At 36.3% G+C, this 25,422-nt stretch overlaps 1 protein-coding gene across 1 annotated transcript in view; it reads left to right on the top strand.

Annotated features, from left to right (window-relative positions):
• LOC581549 (phosphoacetylglucosamine mutase) overlaps positions 1-24,607 on the top strand; it is a 40,274-nt gene extending 15,667 nt beyond the window's left edge. Inside the window, exons 6-17 of the mRNA XM_030985656.1 lie at positions 1,315-1,442; positions 2,471-2,629; positions 3,163-3,205; positions 4,832-4,912; positions 5,789-5,832; positions 9,209-9,322; positions 11,566-11,667; positions 14,372-14,427; positions 15,051-15,114; positions 18,690-18,812; positions 20,242-20,415; positions 23,394-24,607. Coding sequence (XP_030841516.1) covers positions 1,315-1,442; positions 2,471-2,629; positions 3,163-3,205; positions 4,832-4,912; positions 5,789-5,832; positions 9,209-9,322; positions 11,566-11,667; positions 14,372-14,427; positions 15,051-15,114; positions 18,690-18,812; positions 20,242-20,415; positions 23,394-23,486 — 1,181 coding nt within the window. The 3' untranslated portion in view covers positions 23,487-24,607. The remainder of the gene's footprint in view (positions 1-1,314; positions 1,443-2,470; positions 2,630-3,162; positions 3,206-4,831; positions 4,913-5,788; positions 5,833-9,208; positions 9,323-11,565; positions 11,668-14,371; positions 14,428-15,050; positions 15,115-18,689; positions 18,813-20,241; positions 20,416-23,393) is intronic.
• Positions 24,608-25,422: the final 815 nt, after the last annotated feature.

Below are 25,422 nucleotides of genomic sequence, written 5' to 3' on the forward strand. Positions count from 1 at the left end.
TTATAAGAAGGTAAGGGGCACCTACTAGATAGGAAATAGGCACCTGTCAAAGTAAGGGGCACCTACTAGATAGAAAAATAGGCACGTGTCAAAGTAAGGGGCACCTACTAGATAGGAAAATAGGCACCTGTCAAAGTAAGGGGCACATGTCCAGGTAAAAAGGGTAATCACCTGAAATGAAAAGGGGGCACCGCTTAAAATCAAAAGGGGCATTTATCATACCTAAAAAGGGGTACTCACCAGAAATGAAAAGTGGCACTTCTTAGAAAGGAAATATGCATTTATTTCAAAGGAAAAAGGATAATTGTGAAGGTAAAAGGGGCACCTAGCAGATTTGGATAGTGGCACTTATCAGAGGTGAAAAGAGTGGGTATGAGAAAGGAGAAGAGGGGCTTATGAGAAGGGAGAAGAGGCACTTATTAGAAAGAAAAAGGGCCATTTATCTGAAGTAAATAGGGTACTTGAAAGGGCTCTTATCTGAAGTAAGGGGGGGGGGGTTTCATTCCTCAAAAGGGTATTTTGGGGGAATTTAAATAGTCCTGTGGGGGGAGGGGTAACTGTGCCCCCTCCCCTCCTCCCTTGAGCACCAACTCTGCAATTAGGATTTATTATGGTACATTATATTACTATGCATTATGTCATGTTATTACAAAAGACAACAAAGGAGTGTTTCTGCTGGATATAATTTTCCTTCTGTTTTGTTATAAGCACTGCATTGTGAATTGATTTATACAATATATATTTTTACAAACAGAATGTTGATTTGTTACATTACATTTTAAATTGATTGATATGATATACTGGTATATGTTTCCAAACAGAATATTGATTTGTTACATTACATTGTAAATTGATTTATATATTTATAAACAGAATATTGATGTACATCAATGAAGTTTAATAAATACAGTACAATACAATACATGAAACTGAATTATCACAATGTCACTCACATGAATTTGAATTTGAATTACAAGTTAATCACCAGACAAAGTGAAAAAAGTCTAGACACGTTTGTTTGTGACGGTGAGAGCGATAGGGTGCCTGAAGTCTGCTGATGTTAGAAAGATGTTGGTCTAACTTTAGATCCAAATTCACTTTCAAATATCCTTTTTTAACGTAACATCTTGTCTAACCTTAAATCTGAGGTTGGTATGGATAATCAATCAGTGCTTCATCAATGCAGTCTCTCGAGATATTGCAAGGCAACTATTACTAGCAAGGTTCTTTACACCCAAGCTATAGCAGGACCCTGGCGTACATTTACCTATTTGAAGTGCCATTTTCTTTATTTCCTGAAATATTTATTCGCAGGATTGCTTTCAACACCACAGCTTCATTACATGGTAAGATGCTACAACACTAAGCAAGCCTACGGACAGCATACAGAGCAAGGATATTACCAGAAACTGGCCCATGCATTCCACAGCCTTCACAAGCTGGTAAAATAGCTCTCTACATCATCATTTTGTTTTCCTCATATGGGCTTAAGGACATACTTGTATAATCATATAATCATCCTATTAATTTAGGATTTCTCAGAACATTGATGACTAGAGATTGATTCAAGATTCAAGATAGTTTATTGTCATGTAAAAAATACATAAAATCTGCCTTCAGACATAGGTGCTATACATGTACATACAAATATAAATATATAAATACAGACAAAATAATTACATTTCAACATAACATTTAACAATCATCACAATTTTAAGAAAGGTTGCATTAAAAGAATAAGATAAATTGGAGAGCTTTCAGATTGCTACAGGAGGAATATTTACTCCCTTCCCACAGGTTGAACTTTGGAAGTCTTTGGGTAATATCTGCACTACTTCAGTAACCAAACATAGTACATTAATTTCGTTAAAACTTAGGCATGAGCTAATTGCAACATAAAGTTTTTCAACTGTCATAGTATGATAAAAAAAAAATCAATAACATTTTTTAAGTTCTAAGAAATCCAAGTGGTTGAGAGAGTGTTGAAAAATGCCCCAAACCATTTTCATATTTCATAAGCTTGAATGGATCCAATTATATGCACACATTGGCCAATTTGGCTTAAGATGTGTTTTTTTTTCATTCAGGCCCACTGGTGTCTACTATAAAGTTTTGGAGTCATCAAAATGATAAGAACCTGACTCTATCTCACTGAAAATCACATGCATTGCACTCAGAAATGAGTATATGGGACTACAAAAACAAGTGGCATAAATGTTTGGATCCAAGCTCTTCATGTACAGTGTGTATTTCTCATACGACAGTTCTGTTATGGTATTCTTCAACATAAAGAAAAAGAGAAAGCTCACAGATCATGTGTGAACTCACCTTTACCAGAATTTGGCCTTCTCTTTGAATTGCTAACTAGACAATGATGGCATATACTTTTCAGCTGTAAATCATTACTAAGGTAATGTTTTCCACAAGAATACTAATTAATGTACATGTATTTTACCAAAACATTTTCCAGAATGATGCTGGAGGAGGAGACTACAGTAATCAGATTTTGCTGGATGGAGCTAATGGAGTTGGTGCTCTTAAAGTGATGCAATTTCTTAACCACCTAGAGACCTCTCTTCTTAACATCACTGTCTGTAATGATGGATCAAATGGAAAACTCAATGAGATGGTAAGGTGGAGATGGTAATGGATAATGAATAAAGATAGAGAACAACAATTTATTATTGAGAGATAAATACCAGCATTTGTTGAGATTTGTTTGCTTTCGTAGTTATTTGATCATTTTCCAAGCCACTAAGATGGTAAGGTGGAAGGATGCAAAATTGATGAAACGTTTGCAGTAATATTTGTGAATTTGATTGTACCTCTGATAATGAATATAGATACAGAGCAACAATTTATTATTGAGAGATAAATACCAGCATTTATTGAGATTTGTTTGCTTTCCTAGTTAATTGATCATTTTCCAAGCCACTTTTTATTACGGACCATTCTTCTTGAAGTCATTTGTAAGGACATGTACAACAATAACAAAGGAAAATTCTATAAAGGAGAATTTAAAAATTATGCCAAAGATGAAGAAAAAAAAAGAATAACTTTGCTAAAAAACTAAAAAGGATTGTTTCTTTTCCTTTCATTTCTGTGTGCTCTATACTCTCTTCTTTATTGTCCTGTCCATCCATCATGATGATTTCTAAACAGTGTGGAGCAGACTACGTGAAAATACAACAAAAACCATCTTCAGGTAAGCTCTTATAGGCACAATTAATATTCACTATCACCAGCACTCTATTGTCTTTTTCACTTTGATAAGATGTTCCTCAGTTTGTTGTATTTTGTGCTGAGTACATGATGTACTGAGCATAAATGTTTATAATAAGTTTATGTTTTACACAATTATTGTGGTTGTCACAACATCATATGATAAATGTGTCACAAATAATCAATGACTTATCAAAGAAGTGATAGAAAAAGAAACATTCAATAGATTTTGTCTAGAATTATTGTATATGTAAGTAAACTGTATTTTTATGCCTCCGTTACAAAGTAGCCGGAGGCATTATGTTTTCGGGTTGTCCGTCCGTACGTACGTCTGTACGTACGTCCCGTTCTCGTGATCGCGTTATCTCAAGAACCGACTGATGGATTCCTACATGCAAAAATAGCTTGTGATCACATCATTAGAACAGATGGACATATTACCATGAAACTCAGGACATGTATGTATCTTGCTGAGGCAATGAAGTGATTAGATTTTGGGGTCATGAGGACAAGGTCAAAGGTCATGGGGCTCATTATGTATGTGAAAATAGCTTGTCATTGAATTATCATTAGAACTGATGGATGGATTACCATACATTATGTATCTTGCATTTAGGGTCATGAGGTCAAACATCAAAGGGTCATACATGTATATGAGAAATAGCTTGTGATCACGATATTCTGAGAACCTGTTAATGTATTACAACCGAACTTGCGTTTGAAAAATTTCTTCCGTTTTGGTTTGTAAAATTGCTCTATGACGGATGCATCACTTTCGACTGCGCGCAGTTGAAGTTCCATCTAGTTTCATGAAGAACTTGGTATGACTAGGAAGTTGAGATTGATGTATTACATATACTGTGATGATTCAGATGAGTACAAGGTGCTAAAAAGTTTAATAAATACAGTACAATACAATACATGAAACTGAATTATCACAATGTCACTCACATGAATTTGAATTTGAATTACAAGTTAATCACCAGACAAAGTGAAAAAAGTCTAGACACGTTTGTTTGTGACGGTGAGAGCGATAAGGTGCCTGAAGTCTGCTGATGTTAGAAAGATGTTGGTCTAACTTTAGATCCAAATTCACTTTCAAATATCCTTTTTTTTACACAGAGATTTATGGTTCATCACTCGATCTAGTTCTAAATTGCTTTAACTCCAAAATAAAATGAACACTTCTTTAGATTGATTTGACACCTAGACCGTTTTATCAGAAACTCTTTAAATATCACTATTACCAGGGTACTTTATGCAGTCTTTTGCTCATTTAAGTTTATAATGATTATTAGCTTGTTATCTTGATATTAATCATCATTCATCACCGCAGCTGTTTGCTGTGTTATTTCTGTCATATCTTTCCCCTTTTCACTTTTCTCTGTAGCTGTTGCTTTTTATTAATTTCCTATTTCTTTATCAATCATATATTGTACATGAATTTTTTGCAGTTGTTTGAGTGATTTCAAATAAAATTTACTTGTATTTGAAAGAAAAAAAAACATAATTTGGATCTAAAGGATTGCACCAAATTCATTATCTTCAAATATATACTAATTCCTACAAAGGAGGATTTTTTTAATACTCTTTCTTATTTCTCCTTTAGGTATGCCAAGCAAGGTTGCAGTAAAGTGTGTATCATTTGATGGAGATGCAGATCGTATTGTTTATTTTTACACAGATACAGGTATGAATTTATGGAATCTTTTTCATTATTTAGATTTTCTTAATCTTTTCTATCTACTTCATTTTGCTATACTTACCTATCTATTTCATAATTGCCATTCTACTGCCAATTAGAATTACCCCCTGAAGCTGAAAAAATGATTTGAACCTTTGAACCCCAATACCATTTGTTTGTACACACTAGATTAGGAGACGCAGGCAAACGAGCCAGTATAAACTAGGGCTTGCTCGGAAGGCAGACTTGGGTTCTGTGTACAGAGTTTTAAGTAAGCCTTTGTTTTTTCTTCATGCTCTATAAACGGTAAACGAAATCTCAAGAATGCCAGATTAAGGTTTTTGAGATTGATTTCATACATTCTTGCTATATAAAAATGATTATTATTTCAGGTGATTGGTACACTATATTAAAGATAAAGGAGAGTTCTGGTAAAAAAAAGAAAATGAATTCTCACAGAATCAAACAAAACTTACACTGAATGTTCAAGATTACAAATAAATGTCATTTGCCAAACAATTTGGGTAGAAAATGTATACTGGCTGAGTAATGAGCATAGAAAGATTTGGAAATCAAGGTTAGTAGCCCCGACACCATTTGTGTAGTCCCATATACATCTTTCTGTGTACAGTGCTTGTTACTTTACCAAGACTAGGCCAAATTTATTATGATTTTGATGACTCCAGAACTTTATAGTATACACCAATACTTACATGTTACATGATCAACTTTTTCTGATCCATTCCACACCTTTTCTTTCACAATACAATTGAATGACCAGAACTCACCTTTATCTTTGAAGGTTCCATTGAAAGTTTACAAATTTCAGAACAGTTTCAATTTGGAAATCAATTGAAATATTCTCTTCTTATTTTTCTGTAGATCAGCGCTTCCATCTTCTTGATGGTGACAAACTAGCAACATTGGTAAGAAGCTGTTTTCAGTTAGTTTTCATTCATATTTTTAAAGGTATAATATGAGCAGCACATTAATGGACTGGGGGTTGTGGGGGGAGGGATGTTCATCAATGACAGTTTGTCCATTTATTAATAAGGTTCACACCATATTCTGTTAACTTTAAGGCTAGGCTTTGGTTTAACCTTCAAAGTTTTTTGCAGTTAGGGACTGTGCGGACACACTTGTGGTTACAAAACTAAGTTATGTTAAAGTTACAAACCTTGACAGATCTTAAGGTTAGCGCAATATTACAAGCAGCTTTCCTAGCTGTTAATTCAATTTGAATATTGGTTTTCTGGTCCCATGTGAACCGTACTTTTTAGTTGATCGTTGTTTGCAACAAACTTTAAAACTATGCCGGATCTGTATGAACATAGCTATTGTCTCGCCCACTTATGATGGAGTCTAGACTATGGGATTCAATGGCGTCCATCATTCATCAAATGTTACAGTTTATCTGCATTTATACAAAGGACTCACTTGTGACAAATAAGTTGGCAACTGTTAAGCTTGTTGTGACCAAACTTGGGTCAGGGAAGCCCTTGACGGACTTCACATTATGGTGTTCATGAAAAGCAGATCAGTGAAAAATTGAGCAAAATCCAATTGAAACTAGGAAAGGTATGAATTTTGAAGTGGCAGTCGATCTAACATCCAGCAATTTCGACGTACATTGTACCTTATCTTTTGAGACTCTCTCTTATTTGCTCTGTACTTGAAAGTTGGTATATTTCTATTTTCTCAGAAATTCTTAAACAATCATATAATCGAAAATAATATTGCTAGTGATATTCGTTTGTCTCGCAAACCTCCTACATCGGCGAAACTGCCCGTCCGATATCAGAGCATTAGAGGGACGTCAGGCTCTGCCAAACTGACAACTCAGCCATAGCCGAACATGCTTGGGATAACCAGCATCATCCAGACTGGGACAGGTTCAGTGCCTTTCCCAAGAACGACATTGGTACACACGGAGGGTTAAAAAAGCTATCAATATCCGTCTCAATCCCAATAATTTCAACAGAGACAACAGGATTGATATCCCAAATTTTGGATGAGTACCATGCGCCGCCACGACACTCCCCGTCCAGCCGGCCCGCTGGTTGGTTGAGCACGCTATTGTTCCCGCCCGTCAGATGAGCTGAGCCAACTGATTGATTGAGCCGAGCTGATTGGTTGAGCACCCGTGTGCTTCGGCCAATAGGCCTTGTCTGTTATTGTTCTAATTATTGACTGACGAATCCTGCCCGTAGAGTATACTCTACGGGCAGTTGCTTACATTACATTTTATTACCTGACGAACTGTTCCAGCGGCGCACGAAACATAGTGATTTATTTAGATTACTTGTTGACCATACATTGTGAGACAAACGAATATCACTAGTGATATTATTTTCGAAACTGTAATAATGTTTGACAGATTTTAATGAAATTTGATATGAAGGTACATGGTATCAAAATACAGCCCAATCTCGATTTCGGAGTATGTAGGTCAAAGGTCATATATCATTATATATGCGAAAATGTTGTTTTCATTCAATAATGTAAGTACCGTAAATCTCTGTGTATGAGACGCACCCCTTTTTTTAAGAAAAAAAAATTGATTTCTCTTTTGCTTTTTTGCCGACTACGTAGGCAGCAAGCCAGATCGCATCTTATTTCAGCGTTCGGAAACTCATACAGGGAAGGCCTTCGTTTTGTTACGAGGCGCAGTTGAAGTGCTTGAGAACTTGTCTTAAATAAAAAAATAACAATGTTGTTTTAAAAAAATTGATTTCTCTTTTGCTTTTTTGCCGACTCCGTAGGCAGCAAGCCAGATCGCATCTTATTTCAGCATTTGGAAACCCTTACAGGGAAGGCCTTCGTTTTGTTACGAGGCGCAGTTTAAGTGCTTGAGAACTTGTCAAAAATAAAAGTAACAATGTTGTTTTAAAGACCGTCAATACCACTGGGCCAGAAAGGATTAGACCACACAGCGAGGTCACTGACAGGTGGCTATCTTATTAACTCAGCTCTCAACTAACATAAGAAAAAGAGGATCATGGGGGACCAACAGGCACTGATTGGGGAAGTTTTCTATATAAAGGGAGCAAGTAGCTACAAGTAGGACAGTGGGGCTTTAATACTAAAGATGACTGACAAATTTTCCTCCGAGTCTCAACAGAAATTTGGACATAGGCTAGTTTGGTTTTAGTTTCCTAGTAGTGAGTCGATATCCCTTATGTGCATGAGCTGGGACCATGCCGTTGTTCTTCCGGGCACGGGTGAGCGTCGGCCGGCATAGTGCTATGTGAAGGGGCATGATAAAATTGAAACTAAAAAAAAACAAACTCTCTTCCCTTCAAATTAGGAATGTAGGTTAACTTGAAATAGTAGGTCTTATTATTTATTTGCATCATGTAATTTATGTTGAGACACAGAGATTATCGAAAACCACTAAAAATCAGCATTTTGATGACTCACAATATCCTGTACTTGTCTATAAGACGCACCCCCGACTCTTAAATTTGTTCTGGAGGAAAAAAAGGTGTGTCTTATACACAGAGATTTACGGTAATGTTGATGAGTATGTACGTCAAAGGTCACAGCTCATTAAATATGCAAAAGTTGCTTAATACAGGTCATTTGTACCCGGCTTTTTAATAAAGAAAAAAAAAATCAAATTGCTGTTTGAAGGCATAGCTCGGGTCTGACATTGACTCTCTACAAACATTGGCATTGGGTATGATGAAGTGGGATGGTTTGAAGGATTGTGATTATCATTTTGCTTGAAGTTTGAGTCTGACTATGTAGTTCTTTGGGGTGATGGATGACATGAAATATGACTCAACCCAGGTGATGTAAATGAGCACCTGGCAGGAATTATTTCCTTGAAATGCGAGAGCGCCGTAGTGGCAGCCGTGCTAAAGCCAGGGTAATAATCGGAGCGCCAGGAGTGTCAAGTCTGACAGACATGAGCGCTATACAAGAACCCACTTTTATTATTATTATTATAGTGAGACAAACTGATTAGATTATTGGCTAAGAAGGTAAACAGGTCAGCAAGTCAACACCGGTTGTCTTAAACTTTTATCACCATATCCATAACTATTTTAAGCTAGTTTAGGTGTGACTAAAATTTGTTACTAGTATGCATCACTATAGGTAGACAAGTGATCAAGTTTTAGATTGTCGGGTCTAAGGTTAAGGTCGTAAAGATCAATTGATATTTCATGATAGGCTTTTTATTTTCATAATGATATTTCAAGAATAGTAATAGCCATGATTCTAACTGAATTTAATAGGCATAGGCAGTTTAATAGGCATATTGGACATGCATTCAAATTTGTCCTGTTTCTTCCTCAGATTGCAGGTTATATTCAGGAATTACTTACACAGAGTGGGTCACAACTCAAAATGGGTCTAGTGCAGACTGCATATGCCAATGGAAGTTCCACAAAATATGCCTCAGAAACTTTGGTAAGTCAAGTACATGTATGTCTTGGTCTTTTGGACTGAGTAAGCTACAGGAAGCTGTAATGAATGGAGATACCATCTCGAAAGAATTTTCTGAGGGAAAAATATTCAAGATCAACCTGGCTTAACAAAAAGAAATGTAACCCTCTCCAGCCACCATTTCCATCAACAGCTGTCCATATCAATGCACAGTCCCTCTCTGGCAAATAGTATAGTATTAATGACTGCTTTGAGAGAAATAGTTGTTTTTATACGCTCAAGGGAAGGTTAGAATTGTGCTATTACCCGAGGCGTGCCGAGGGGAATAGCCCAATTGTAACCTTCCCGAGAGCGTATAAAAACAACTATTTCTCGAATATTAAAGCAGTCATTAATACTTTTATATGCCGAAAAAAAATAGACTAAAAAATAAAAAATAAAAAATACTTTTTTTTTTTTGTCGAAGGTGAGAGTCGAACTCTTACGTACAATGAGTGATGAATCTTACACCAATGCCTTACACCACTCGTCCATCGCGCGCTGTTCACGTGCTTGGCAGTTTTGTACTATATATACATTAAAATGGATTGAAACCGGCTTCGGCATGATGAATGCTTCGCAAAAGCTCCATTAAACGGACCCTTCTTTTACTTTTGCAATGCATATTGGCACGAACTTAGATCAAGATCTATCGGCAGATGTTGTTTTTTTGTTTTTGGAAGTTTATTTTCGTCTTCATGTCAACAATGCAAGATAAAATTGTCGGTAAGATCGATCGAGATTCAATTGTATTGAAATTACCGACCAATCCTTCGCACACATACGGTATCCTCGATCGCTCAAACCATTTTTTAACATGTAAACCTATGGGGTAACCATGGAGGCTGACCTATTTTTTTAATAACCATGGTTATTAAAAATAGTGAAATGTTTTATGCATGGTTACCGAGAATTTTACAGGAACAGTTGAAGTTTATGAATGCAATTTCGACCAATCAGAGGGCTGGATTACTTAAGTGAGGTATATAATACGAAATGTTACGCAATGTAAACTGCTTCCCTAAGTTCTCTATTCACTCTTTTGCAAAAATATGCAAGCATCGAGCTTTGAAGCCATGCGTGGCACCGAAAAATTAAGTCATGTTCAGTGAAGATGTATTTAGCTATAACATATAAAATACAGAATTCACAACATATGACCAATGCAACTTTCTATTAGTCATCAAATGCTTTTTCCGTTCTCAGATAGCTCTACTGAAGACATGGCCATTTCAACCAGCGAAATCGACCAAGGAAATCATGAGTTAGAGCGAATGAAATGTTTTCATCATCATGATTTTCTCATCTAATTATTGATATTTTCCGAAAATTTCCAAAATTTGTACATAGCTAGAAAGGTAGTCCAAAGGTTTATCTTCCTAAGAACTAAATGAAATTGTGTTATATGTTTGCGCATTTATTGATTTAGGGCTAGAAGTTGTCAAGTTATCACCACTATTCACCCCAAGTACAGGCCGGCAAAGCAAAAGCCGCCGTGCTCTCTGGGCTGGGCTGTGTGTGGAAAGGGAGGACTTAGTGCTACTAGGGAGCTGTACGGTTTCGGGGGGATTAAGGGGATTACGGTAGGGGAAACAAAAGACGCGCAGTGCCACGGATGACTTCAAATGGGCCTCTTGGACGGGATCTCCATTAATTACAGCTTCCTGCATGCACTTAGCCTTTGTGCTCTCTTCTATAAAGACCATGTTTCTATAGTGGTTACATACATTTAGGAAGAAGAACATTTTCTGTGTTGAAGAACATATCTGTTGCGATACTATCATACAGATGATGTTAACTGTGTTAGAGTCGTGTGGGTCCTGAATTAAATGAAGGGGTCTAAAGAAGGTTATTAGTGTGAGCTGATCACCAAAATTTATATCCCTCTCCTCTGTATTAAATGGATTTTCACTACTCAATCAATTTCAAACTGTACAAATAACAATAGGGTGAACCTCAGAAATATTTTATTCCCCATAAATACCAAATACCTCTCTCTTGGTTTAATAAAACTAACTTGCACACACCCTGCTTTCAAAATCGGGTTACACAGGCTATATGTAGCAATCACAAAAGTAACAAAGCAACATTTTCGGTCTCCAGCCTACCCTACTACTCTGAACAAAATGAGGTTTTTTAATTGTTATGAAAATACTTGCCTAGCACAATATTTTTCAGGCTATCGGGCAAATTTGTTTGAAATAAACTTTCATTCCTAATCCAAACAGAAAGTGCCTGTTGCTTGTGTAAGTACTGGTGTAAAGCACCTGCATCACAAAGCAGAGGATTTTGACATTGGAGTCTACTTTGAAGCTAATGGACATGGCACAGTGAGTATCGTTTTCAAATTGTTTCCTCATCACTACTACCGATTAGCCTGTGGTCTGCAATTGGCTTTCCGGACAAGTAAAATATAAGACACAAAAGTATGATTAAAGACAGTTAACCATGAGTTTTCAAGTGGAATTTGACACTGCTCTAGTATTTTCATAGATCTCACATTCAGCAGTAAGAGAAGAAAAAATTCCATGAACATCATTTTATTTGAAGTACTTTGAGCATTGCTGATCAGACAGCAGTCAACATGCAATGTCTGTCTGTAAGATCATTTACTTGAAATTCTTCTGGTGGTAACGCATTATGTAAGACTAATCAATTTAAAAGTGAAGTACACTCCCAGTTTTTGATGTAACATCTGTTCTGTACAATACTGCTTTTCTGTTTTCATGGAATAAATAATTGGTACCTATTAATGTGTCCCAGAATGCCATCTCTATCTTTGCTTTAAGGCTTGTGTTTTTAATACAACTTTGTAATAGTGCATTGTTTAGAGGGTTTACTAAGTATTTGGATACTGTAAATACCCGAGCAGTATCAAAATCCCTGTGAGAAGCCATGTTAGGTATATTTTCAGATGCTGTATTAAAATGGATGTCTTATGCACCAGACCTGGCTATCGTATCTGTTATTAAAGGTAATACAAAGTTTTGGTATGGGGTCATGAATTTAGTTCAAATGGACATATTGGAAGCATATGCGATCCTACAATATTGAGTGATCGTTGTCGCAGTTGAAATCGAGTTTACAGTTGTGAAAATTTAAATAATAAACTCTTTATGTTGTATAGCTCCCTCTCAATGTCAAGATATTAATTAAGCTATAAAACAATGTTTCTTGACTAAAATCGACCGATTAGCTATTTCCATTTGGAAATTATATATCACAACTACATATTCTGAGATTTGCACGGCCGTAGTCGCTATAAGAAATTTATCAAAATTTACGGGGAGCACCGGTAAATTCTTATATTCAATATTTCCCAAAAGCAGAAGTGTTTTAGGGGCTAAATTTTCTAGTGCTTATAATACATCCACAGGGGCATCCAAATGTATCAAAATTGTAAAGAATCACTATCCACACAATTTTCAAAATTCCCAAAACTTTGGATTACTTTTAAGGGCTTTTCAATTGTCATTTCGACATAGGCGGGCACATGGGGGGCATGGCCCCCTATTCAGCCCCTAAAAAATCTAAAAAACATGCTGTACCTCATGCTTCATGTAGGAATTGTATACAGTTGCCTCCCCCTCCCCCCCCCCCCCAAAAAAAAAAATCAGACATGGTTTATTTCTAATTCAATACCAGTAATTTACAAATGTTGCTGAAATGCCATATTTTCCAAGATTTTTCCTCACTTTTTAGTAACTTATATTTTTTGATGCATATGTTGGAAAATGACAAATATGCTTATTTGGAGGCCTACATGCTTCTGGGGGCTCTGCCCCATGGACCCCACGCCAATTAGTGTCCTGCCAGTGTCACAAATAAGGTATCAAAATATGCTCATCTGACCGTTTTAAAATGCCCATACCCCCTGAGATCCAGGGGCTCTGCCCCTTGACCCCTTTGGGGCTTTGCCCTGTAATCCCACACCAATTTACGCTAAGCTCTACCAGAGAGAAAGAGAGAGAGAAAATTAAAAAATAAGAGGAAGTAGGAAGAAAAAGGAGCAGACAAAGAAATACTTTTGAAAATTCAGACAAGGATTAAAAGTTATGAATGGTACAATGAATCGTCTTCTTTATCTAATAATTTAATGAAACACCAAAGCTTCCATGCTTCGCAAGGGAGGGGGAAACCCTCCCACTCTACACCCACCCCACTAGGAAGCGTTTTGCGCGCTTTGTAAGTGATTTGCACGCTTTGCGTGCTCACTACCGTCCCCTAAAATAAAATCCTATCTACGCGCTTGCACGTCTGGCCCCCCTATTCAAAAATCCTGGCTACGCCTGTCCATGTCGACATAGTGAACTGTGATATGATGACCTCATTCTGACAATCTGTGCATGCACCACATTGTCTACCGGAATTGAGAACGTGTCCATCTCGGTTTTGACGTTTACCTCAATCTAGAATGGCATTCTCTAATTATGATAGTGTGTACCTGGCTAGTTGTACCGGTACATGATTTAAGCTTATTCAACTTTCAACGTCATCTTGTTCACTGGTACGGCGAGTTGTGTTGACTGAAATTGAAATGGTTTCAAACGGATGTGAACAAGGGGTGTCAACTACTTGAGTGAACACATGTTCTGGACGTGAACGTTGTTGTCACAGTCGAAAAGGCCTTAATGTCCTCCCGTGGTCAACAGTGGGGATTACATCATAATAGCAACAGTGATTTATGATAGTGAGGTCATGATGATGAAAACGGTATCCCTTTATTTAAACAAAAAATCAACTGCTCCTGGATAAACTCATGGTATGAGTGATATTCATTGTAATTTCACAATTAGATATAATAATAATAATATAATAATATCGGATATTTATATAGCCCACATACCCACCATGCAAGGTGCTCAAGGCGCTCCGAATATTACCGGCTCTGCTAGGCTATAACTTCATATTTTCAGTGTTTATGGCCCAGCTAACAAAGTAATGAGAACCCCTGCACTAGACCACCAACCTCAGAAACTTATCACCCATGAGCAAGAAGGTAATGTTCTCTTCTTTCTGTTTTTAATCTATTAGGTACTGTATAGTAAGAATGCAGAGGAGAAGATTCAACAAGCCAGTCAGGATCAAAGGTAGACATTACCACAATATTTTACATGGGATAGGATAAGATTTCTATTGGATCATAAAGAAATCTCATTATTAAACCTGGAATGGTTTGCTATGAAAATATGAAAGAGCAATGATTGTTGATAAGGGGAATTTCTAGACCCTCTTTGCCGTCCTTTGAGAAATGGGGTGTGAGATGGTAGTTTAAAACCAGAAAGGAAAAACTGAACTAGTACCAATTTCAAGCAAGAGAATTTGAGCAGATGTTGACATTGTATTATCAGACCATCCAACTATGAAGAAATATACATTTTCCTTTTGTTTCAAAACCAGTAATGTAAATTATAGAAGAAAAAAAAAATGATTGGCATTAAGTTCACATACATGTACATGTATATATACTTGTAGATTAAATGTCAATGATCGTCAGTGTGATGTAGGTGTAGATTACAATTTTATTGCCTTCTTAAAATCCTAAATATTTTTGGTAGGATTTTTTGTAGTAGTAATTTAGCAGTGATGTGAGTGAAAGAAAACAAAACCCTGAAATTTGTCCATTTGTAATTCATCCTCTTTGTTCAGAGAGGAGCATATTAGTTGCTGATAGTAATTGGAGTTGTTTTTTTGGTTTTACCTTCTTGTACAGCCTTTCAAATGATCAACGGAAATCTGCTACCATCCTGAAACAGTTTATCGACCTCACAAATCAGGTAAAGTTGATTCAGATTCAGATATGAGATATTGTCCAAAGAGTAATAATAATTATAAAAAAATATTTAAACACCCTAGTATCCGATGAAAATACAACTTGATATAAATGGAAAACTGAATGAATGTAGAATACAAATATCAAGGAATAAAAAGTATATACCCATTCATTATTGCACAAAACCAAATTAAAATCGAACTTTCCGCACCCGTCCAAATTATGGGTCAACAGGGGTCAAATTTGCCGAAGTTACAGTGAGGATATAACATGTGGACCTGACTGGTTCACCTATATAATTTAGGCGATGAGTCGTGCTTAATTAATGCAAAGTCATTGTGAATATGCATACTCCACATAAGATGATGTCATCAAGTCGATAACAAGTTTTAGGTCGAAAACTTCTGATTTTCAAAGCTTTAGATTTTGAATTTTCATAGAGCTGATACCCTGGCATATAATTGATATAATTGTAATCTATGGCTTATAAGTTTCCGTTGATATATAATTCATCCATTTCTTTTTTCAGTTCGGATATGAAATATATTTAGATGTTTGAATAACAAAATATGAGTTGTATGCAGCCCTGCACATCAACAGGAATCAACTTATATTTGGATGTCACCCTACCTTTAAAGTGATTCAAACTAAACTTGGATGAAGTATGAACTTTAAAGATTTAGGGCTGATAACGTCAAATGTCACAAGGTCATAAAGGTTTTGAAAAATGCTAGAAAATGTCTTGTTACTTGATAACTTCAAAAGTATCGAAGCAATTCAAACCAACAGGGGATGAAGTATGAATGAGCATACAAGGATGAACTAATTAGATTTTGGACGTCAGATGTCCGTGGTAACGGGGTCAGATAAGTGTTAAAAGATCCCCAAAATATCTCATTACTGCGATAACTTGAAAAAGTATGGAAGCCATTCAAACCAATTAAAGGGATAGTTGAGTTCTGTTCTCAGACCGCAAATGCCTTCAAAGTGCATGGTTATTGCTTTTATTCTTATCTATGACATTTATAGTGCCCTTTTAGAACCTAAATTGCTATGAAGGTAATTCAAGCCCCCAAAATGAGTGAAATTTAGCCAATTCAATGATTTTGTCATTTAAATATTATGTTCTTTCAAATTTGACACTCAGTTTTTCATTATCTTACACAAAAATATTTTGTGTAGCGCCCTCTGCAACAGAACTCAACTATCCCTTTAATGAATATACAGGTGGAGGATATTAGAGAGACACATTCATATATATTTTGGTTTTAAATATCATGCAGCTGTACTCTGTTTATGCATATCAATACCCATGCAGAATTTCACATTAATTGGACCATTCAAAGCCAAGATCTTGGGGGAGCATATTAGAATAGAATAGAACAATGATAACAGTAATGATAACAATACTTCTTCTACTACTCTACTACTACTACTAATAATGATGAGATTTGTAAGGTGTCAAATCCTCTTGAAATCATGTGCTCAAGGCGCACTTGTGAAAAGAAAATGAAATCACGTCTGCATTATAACCCAAAGAATAAAAGGAGTATGATACACTCGGCAAAACAAAAAGAAGGTGGGCACTCTTTATTGTTCAAAATCTTCATGTAAACCATCAATGAAATATATTAATATATACATCAACTTAAAAGAAAATTTATACTCTTCCAACTTCAATTTAGATCAAGTTTCGAACTTGCATGCTTGGATGGGCACATTCATTTGACATTTAACCTTTAGAAAGTGTGATTAAAAATATTGCAAAAATAGAGACTTTCAAATGTTAATGAACAACAATGAAAACAAACAATGAAAAACAATGAGAAGGATTGAGCTCATCAACATTTGAATGGTTAGATGCCCCTTTTGTCTCGCCTGCATAGCAAAAGCGAGACATAGGCACCACTTTTCCTGTGATGGCGACGGTGGCGGCGTCAACATACAAAACTTAACCTAAGGTTAAGTTTTTGAATTTTGAATATAATTTTAAGTATAAGTTCTTATTCAATGAAACTTAGAATAAAGAGTTATCAAGTATCCCCAATCATGTGAGTAGAATTTCAGGTCACTAAGTTAAGCAGGCCTGATAAAAACCCGATTTAAATCGGTTTCCCGATTTTCTTTTCTTTCTTCCTGATTATAAAAAAAAAAAAAAAAAAAAAAATCCTGATTTTTTTTTTACCAGATTTTTTTTTCTTCCCTGATTTTCATGATTTCCCCCACATTTTCTCTATTCTTCCCTATTTTGCCTTATTTTTTCTCCAAATTTCCCAATTTTTTCCCAATATTCTTACTCGAAAGGGGGGAAATGTTGTTAGATGCCATTTTTTCCCCACGAATCCTCTTCTTTTTTTTTTTACTCAAGGGGGGCGTGGTTGAGGGGAAAACAAAAAACCTATTTTTTTTTTGTGCTCACTATCACCCCTGGTTAAGGTCAAAGGTCATTTCAGGTCAACAAACTTAGACTATGTTGTGAAATCAAAATCAAAACCTAACCAAAGGTTAAGATTCTGAATTTTTATTGTTATTTTGAAAGTATACATTCCTATTCCATGAAACTTGAAAATAAAGGTTATCAAGTATCACCAATCATGTGATTAGTCTTTTAGGTGACAAAGTCAAGGTCGAATGTCATTTCAGGTCTTCAAACTTAGACTTTGTTGTGACATCAACATCAAGATTTGGAATTTTTAGCTTTTCAAAAATGTTTGTTCAAATTCCAAACTTGTACCCAAGGGTTATCAATTATCACAAATCATATGACACAAATTCCATGTCACAAGTCAAGGTCAAAGGTCATTTTAGGTCAGTAGATTTTTGTTATATTTCATTAAAGTTATCAATTTTTCATGACGATACCAATTAATTTGTATTTTACCTGTTTATATGCTGGTATATTTATCTATTTTGTTTTTGCTGCTGTTATTTGTTTTATTTGGTTTTCATGATGTGAATATTTGAATATCATCTGCATAAATATCACATCAGAGAGAGAGAGTGCTGTTGAATATTTTTCAGACCAAATAAATATAATGAGAATAGGGTCAGCCCATCTACAGAGCCTAGGGGAACTTCACATGTAAGTGGTAAAAATCTGAAGTTGAACCAGTTATCGAGACATCTTGCAAATTACATGATAGATATGATCACAAGGACAAAGGTCAGCTACTGATAATGAAGTGATTTTAGTATTGTACATGAATCACAGTCTCCTAAAACTCATTGATGGATATAAATCAACTAGCTTGCAGCATCATAGAGAGATGAAGTAATCCGGAGTTTGGAGACCGGTCATACAATGAAAAGACTAGCTTTAATAATTATACAATATGTTGTATAGATTGATAATAAAATAAATGAAATTTAGTCAGAGGCATATTGGAGATGCAGCCGCATTCATCTTGTCTTTTCTCAATCATCCTGTTAAAGTACTTACAGCTTTGATAGGAAAGAGAAGACCCCTGTAATGTTTGTTATAATGCCATAAATATATGCATGTGAATTTGTAATGGTCTGGGAATGCATTTGCATGCGCAGCAAGGGACATTTCTAGTTATCTCTTATTCTTGCCAACAGACAGTAGGAGATGCCCTCTGTGACCTGCTCCTGGTAGAAACTATTCTCTGGGCTAAGAGATGGACAGTAGAAGCATGGGATGCATCATATACAGACTTACCAAATAGACAACTCAAAGTCAAGGTCAGTCAGTCCTACCAAATTGGTTTTGGTTTTATTTCAAGTTTTCTATTCACATTACCGTATTTGCTGGCGATAAGGCCCCAGCGCCGTATAGGCCGCACCCCAATTGTCGAAGTCGGGATTTGATCTCTTGCGTACAAATATTGATGTGACTAAAATCACTGCCTAAGACCGCTCGGAAAAAAAAAAAAAAAAAAAAAAAAAAATTGTCAAAGTCGGGATTCGATCTCTTGCGTTCAAATGTTGATGTGACTAAAATCAGCGCCTTAGACCGCTCGGCCATGCCGCACTGATGCTAGCATATGGAGTTTTCTGTGATGTATACATTGCGCCTCTCTCTTGTGTATTGAAATGGATTCAAAATAGCGACTTCGCGTGCTAGATGCTTCGCGGCAGCTCCGACAAACGGGCCCTTCTTTTACTTTTGCAATGCATTGGCACGAACTTAGATCAAGGTCTATCGGCAGATGTTGTTTTTGGAAGTTTATTTTCGTCTTCATGTCAACAATGCAAGATAAAATTGTCGGTAAGATGTGTGGAAATAAATAGTTATTGTACCGTTCGTAGATCTAGTCCCATATGTGCAAATTAGTGCTGGTTTTGACTTTTAAAATTTTTTTTTTTAACTCTTTCGCCGCATAGGCCTCACCCCGACTTTTTGATATTTTTTTCATCCAAAAATACTGCGGCCTTTACGCCGGCAAATACGGTAGTAACATTTTATTTCAGACCTATTCATTTCAGTACCGGTAATTACAGATTCTTTGATTTGAATTTTATAGGGATACCATATTTTACACTGAATTTTTATTTTTTTCTGCCTGAAAAATATTTTGCATGCAGTCATAGGATTTGGCTTTTGCAAAGCTTTTAGCAATCAAACAATCAGTCATTATGGAGGAAGCATTATATCCTAGTTTGACTTTCAGATAGACATGTACCTTTGAAGTGTCATTGCCTCAGAATCTGAAACAAAATTCTGGATGGATTTAGCTCATGCTACAATCATAGTTATAAACCTTTAGGGCAGTCAGGAATCCCATGACTTTTACAAGCTGATCGCCTGTCTGATTATCAACATATTTATGATTGGAAATCGAAATTTCATTTTTCGTTTTCCTAACAATTTTTCATTTTCCTAATAGTTTTTCATAACACTACAGTCAACTGGGGAAAATGAGTATAGTTAAATTGATCACTCAATGATTTTTACATTTTTGAGGCACTTCATGATCATTTTGAATCACAATTTATTTTAGGGCTTCAATACAACACCATATCACAGACACTGATAATATGTAGGGCCATGCATCTCAGATTTAACATTGTTAAATGATGCCTTTAAAAGGGTGTCTTGAGACTAAAGATGTACATCTTAGGTGCTTTGTATTCTGATGTAACTGACAGAGTGATTGTCATCTAATCTCAGGTGGCAGACCGTACAGCTATACAGACTACAGATGCAGAAAGACAGTGCACCAGACCTGTTGGTTTGCAGGATGTTATCAACTCACTGGTAGCAAACTACCAAACAGCACGTTCATTTGTCAGACCATCAGGAACAGAAGATGTTGTAAGGGTCTATGCTGAAGCTGCTACGAGAGTGAGTTATTTACTGATTTTATGTATGTATGTCCACACAATGTGGTGCCAAAGGTAACATGTAAGGTCAGGGCTGTCTTTCGTTCAAAGGGCAATCCAACCCTTGTAATGATAAGAGAAAGAGAATGGCGAAAGTTTGAAATAAATTAGGCAAATGAAATGGGAGTTACGAATGTTTGAAATATGAGATCACTGAATCAAAATTTAAAATGGTCTATTTGGTCAGTGGATTGTGACCTAATCATGGGACAACTCTCCCGTTCGTTGTGTACAAACATATCATTAATTCATTTTTTTTTCCTGAGTGCGTTCTCCTTTAGGGCATTACTCAAAAAAATATATTATAGGTCCTCTAAGAAGAAAAGATCCTCCTATAATCATGCACTTTGACAAATTGATGTTTTAATAATTTTGAAAAGTTGATGTTTCAATAATTTTTTTGTGTTGAAACAAATGGAAAAGTAGTCCGGCAGTTTGTCACAGTGCCATTACCGATTCAGCCAATTTAAAGTGCCCATATGTATTATGTATAGTGATTACAACTTTCTCATCATTTGTCCGATTTAATTCAAGTTTTCACCAGTCTGCTTCTCTGATTTTTATGCCTCCGCTACAAAGTAGCCGGATGCATTATGTTTTCGGGTTGTCCGTACGTCCCGTTCTCATGATCGCATTATCCCAAGAACCGACTGATGGATTCCTGCCAAACATTGGTCATGTATGTATCTTGCAGAGCCAATGAATTGATTAGATTTTGGGGTCACGAGATCCAAGGTCAAAGGTCACAGGGCTCATTATGTATGCAAAAATAGCTAGTGATCGCATTATCTCAAGAACCCATCAATGGATTCCCGCCAAACTTGGATCATCTTGGAGAGGCAATGAACTGATTAGATTTTGGGGTCACGAGGTCAAATGTCAAAGGTCACAGGGCTCATGTATGCAAAAAAAGCTTGTGATCACGTTATCTTAAGGACGGCTTGATGGATTCCCTCCAAACTTGGGTCATGTATGCATCTTGCAGAGCCAATAAAATGATTAGATTTTGGGGTCAGGAGGTCAAATGTCAAAGAATATGGGGCTCATTATGTATGTGAAAATAGCTTGTGAACGTATTATCAGTAGAACCTACAGATGGGTTACTATCAAACACAAAACATGTATCTTGCAGAACCAATGGAGTGATTAGATTTTAGGTTCATGAGGTCAAAGATCGAAGGGTCAAACATGTATATGAAAAATAGCTTGTATCCACATTATTCTGAGAATCTTTAAGTGGATTACAATCAAACTTGAATTTTAGAAATTGCTTCTGTTTTGGTTTGTAAAATTGCTCCATGGTGGAGGCATCATTTTCGACTGCCCGCAGTCGAAGGTCCATCTAGTTCTACTTTCTTTTGGAGTGGTTTTCTGTGAAGATTATATTCCCTTTAAGGGATTGACAACTGTAGAGGTGTTGTGGACGAGTTGATACGTCGCCGGACTGTGGATCACAAGGTCCGTGGTTCAAGTCCCGCCGCAGCACTAATGTCCTTTGGCAAGACATTGATCTACATTTGCCACTCTCCACCCAGGTGTTAAATGGGTACCCGGTAGGATGCGAAAGCTAATGTGGTTAGATTAGCAAGTGTGCGCATGTAAAAATGACGCCTGGCTGGAATGCTCCCCAGGGAGTGGAGAATGTGCATACATTGTGTGCGGGTAAGCCTGAATCCAATGACCGGGGTAATAATATACTTATCTGTAAAGCGCTTTGTGAGGGCCTCCGGTCCTGAAAAGCGCTATATAAGAACGAGCTATTATTATTATTATTATTATTACAGAATGATTTGGGGCATGAATTTCAAGCATTATAACAAAGATCAAGTCATAAAGAATAATAAGTCAATTGTGATGATGCTCCCTTAGCTATCTGCTGCTTTTGATGCTGTTAACCATATTGTTCAGAGACTGTTTTGGTCTCGCTCTTTAGCTGATCAAGTCATATCTTAGAGACTGAAGTATCTACGCCTGTATCTGTGTCGACCTCACACACATGATCTTACATCACTGTATGGAATTCTACAGGGTTCAGTCAATGGGCTGATGCTGTTCACCTTCTATTTTAATCCTCTTGGTGACTTTTCCACACCTACTTTCATATTGTTGCACAATTATGACATACATATGCACCTGTTATTTTACCCAACTGATTCTGCTTCAAACCTGATACTGTGCTCTAGGTAGACTCAGCAGTTACTAATGTTAAAGAATTAGATGATGGAAAATAACTTCAAATTCCTGGAAATGCTAGAGCACTGTATGGCAGCCGTGCTAAAGCCAGGGTAATAATCGGGAACACCAGGAGGGTCAAATCTGACTGACATGAGCGCTATACAAGAACCCACTATTATTATTTATTATTATTGATATCAAGATTGAATTATTTGTCTTTTCCATGACAGAACTGCTTTTCATCCCATCTCATGATGGATGTTGGACTGATTATGCCTTCAATTTTAGCCTTGCAAGTCTCTCTGGCATGAACCACACTGACTGCCTGTTCATGTTTACAAATGATGCATATGAATGAGTTCATTATATGATCTATCTGCACTCGAGTTGAGGCTTCATGCATCTATCGTATGATAGCCGTCAGGCTGAGTAAGATAGGTTCATAAACAACCATACTAAGAACGGATAGATCCTGTAATATACAAGTGAAAACATGCAACATATGTTTTATGCAACAAATTTCCTAGATCCTTGTTATTTGATGTAAAACATAAAAAATAATTTCAATATTGTTTTGTGTCATTATTGCTAACAAATAAACCCCCTGCAAGTTAGTGGACTTATTTAAGCATGCACACAGCACAGTGATAAGCGCACATACTTCTATATGTGATTACACACAGTGCTTCGTAGAAGAAATGATATCAGTTTTGTTGATGATAGAAACACGTACTGGTACATGCCTTTTATTATTTCTTTATCTAGGAACAAGCGGACAAACTGGCCTATGAAGTTGCAGGGAGAGTCTATGATCTGACAAAGGGTGTCGGGGATCGTCCAGTGGTTCCAACAAGCTGAAATCCTGTAGACCTAAATAGGTTACCACTACGCACTTGTCAAAGTCTGTCTTCTAAAGAGAAGGTTGGGTTCTGGTAATGGTGAAAAAAGATTTTTGAGCTCTCTCATTCTTTATACATTTACATGTACATTGTATGTCATTTTGGAACAATGTAATAGCAGAAATTATCCTGGAAAAGAATTACTCTACAAATGCACTCATATTTATAGTATGACAAGAAATAGCTGAAGTGTTCAGACCAAACAGTCATGCCACATGTATGTTGTCCCTTACACGTACACATTCCTATGTGCATCGCATATGACTTTCAGCAATATTGAGTACATTTTTTCATATTTTAGTGATTCCAAAAACCTCACATTATACATAACAATCATTACTTATGTATTACATATCAAACTTTCCCAATTTCTTCCTTTTAAAATGTAATCACATGACCAGAACTCAACCTTATTGGTAAGAGCTGCAAAACTCATTTACAACAGAGTCAGACTTAAAGGGCAAGTCCAAACAATTCTTAACTTTTAACAGATGAAAGACAAATATATGGTGTCCTAATATAGTCTATCTAGGAAAGAACTTGATTGGAACATCCATGATTTTTTTTTCCTTTTCATAAAAGATTATATTTACTACCTTAAAAACTCACGCAAAATTGCAATTTGTGCAATGCACATGAATTTTTGGTACCACCACCTTCTGTCGTTTAAATTCAATCATGCGTAAGTTATGAATGATAAGTAGTGCATCAATTGAAAGAAGAGAAACAGAGCTTTTCCAACATATATATCTCATCAAGGATATTATTATCTATGGTACAAAATTTTTGCCAAGAAATCTGATTTTCTTTTTTCCACAACACACTGTATATAATCACTAGTCTGGCTTATTAGAACATCCATATGCCTAACACATCGACATCATGCATGCAAGCTGTTGCGGGCCCTGGCAGGAACGGAAGCAGCTAGTCGATCGTATGCAAGCCTCAAATCAGTAGGCAATGTGAGGGAACTACGACACAGGGTTGTGATCAATTTAATTTTGTGCCGTAAATCTCATTTCAAATAACTAATAAGAATTTCTTCATTAAATTTGGGAACATTGTTCTTTGATTTATTTACGATATGCTGTAATTTTTTTTTTAATTGTCTGGACTGCCCTTTAAAGGTGAAATTCAAAGAAGATCACAAATATGTCAACTAATGTATCACTAGAAACTGGTAAGCTAACAGATGCCATCGGACAAGTTTTAGGTCAACTACATATCGGGTGATTTATAAAAATACAAATACAACCACCTCCATAGCACTTGGGATATACGAGAGATTGGCCGGAAAAATAACGATGTTTTAATGACGTCACTATATGGACCAACACTGCCCAAGCAGACGACATCGCATAGAGAATGAACATAATTGCAAAGCTATTATTTCTCAAATTATAATGAGTTTAGTGTATAGAAATGTAATGGCATGTCAAACCATTCAAAAGGGGATATGACCCAATTCTGATAACTAAAATCTTTTGCTTGTAAATACACAGGATAGGGGTTAATTAACAATCAAAGAAACCAGACTTTCAAATTGAAAACCCCCCGGAATGATATTAAGGACGGCATTTGTTCCCTCTTGAAATGCCGAACATACCCCGGTGTGTGCAGCTGAATATACAATGGCGTCTTATTTTGTTTACAAGCGACAAATTCCTTTATTTTTGTATCGCTGCATTTGTCATCAAAATAAAACCATGCGCAGGGTTTAGAGTGAGGCAATAAATTATAAATTAGCCTGACGCTAGTGTAGTAAGAGAACGAACTCAAGAGAACATGAAAACACAGGCACTGAAAATGTGTGAGATGTCATGGGACATCGTCTGCTTGTGCAAGTCATGTCCATACTGTGATCTCACACATCTCAGCAGCATTCGGAGAGCTCT

This window comes from Strongylocentrotus purpuratus, unplaced genomic scaffold, assembly GCF_000002235.5.
Source record: "Strongylocentrotus purpuratus isolate Spur 01 unplaced genomic scaffold, Spur_5.0 spur5_scaffold_15, whole genome shotgun sequence".
Lineage (NCBI taxonomy): Eukaryota > Metazoa > Echinodermata > Echinoidea > Camarodonta > Strongylocentrotidae > Strongylocentrotus > Strongylocentrotus purpuratus.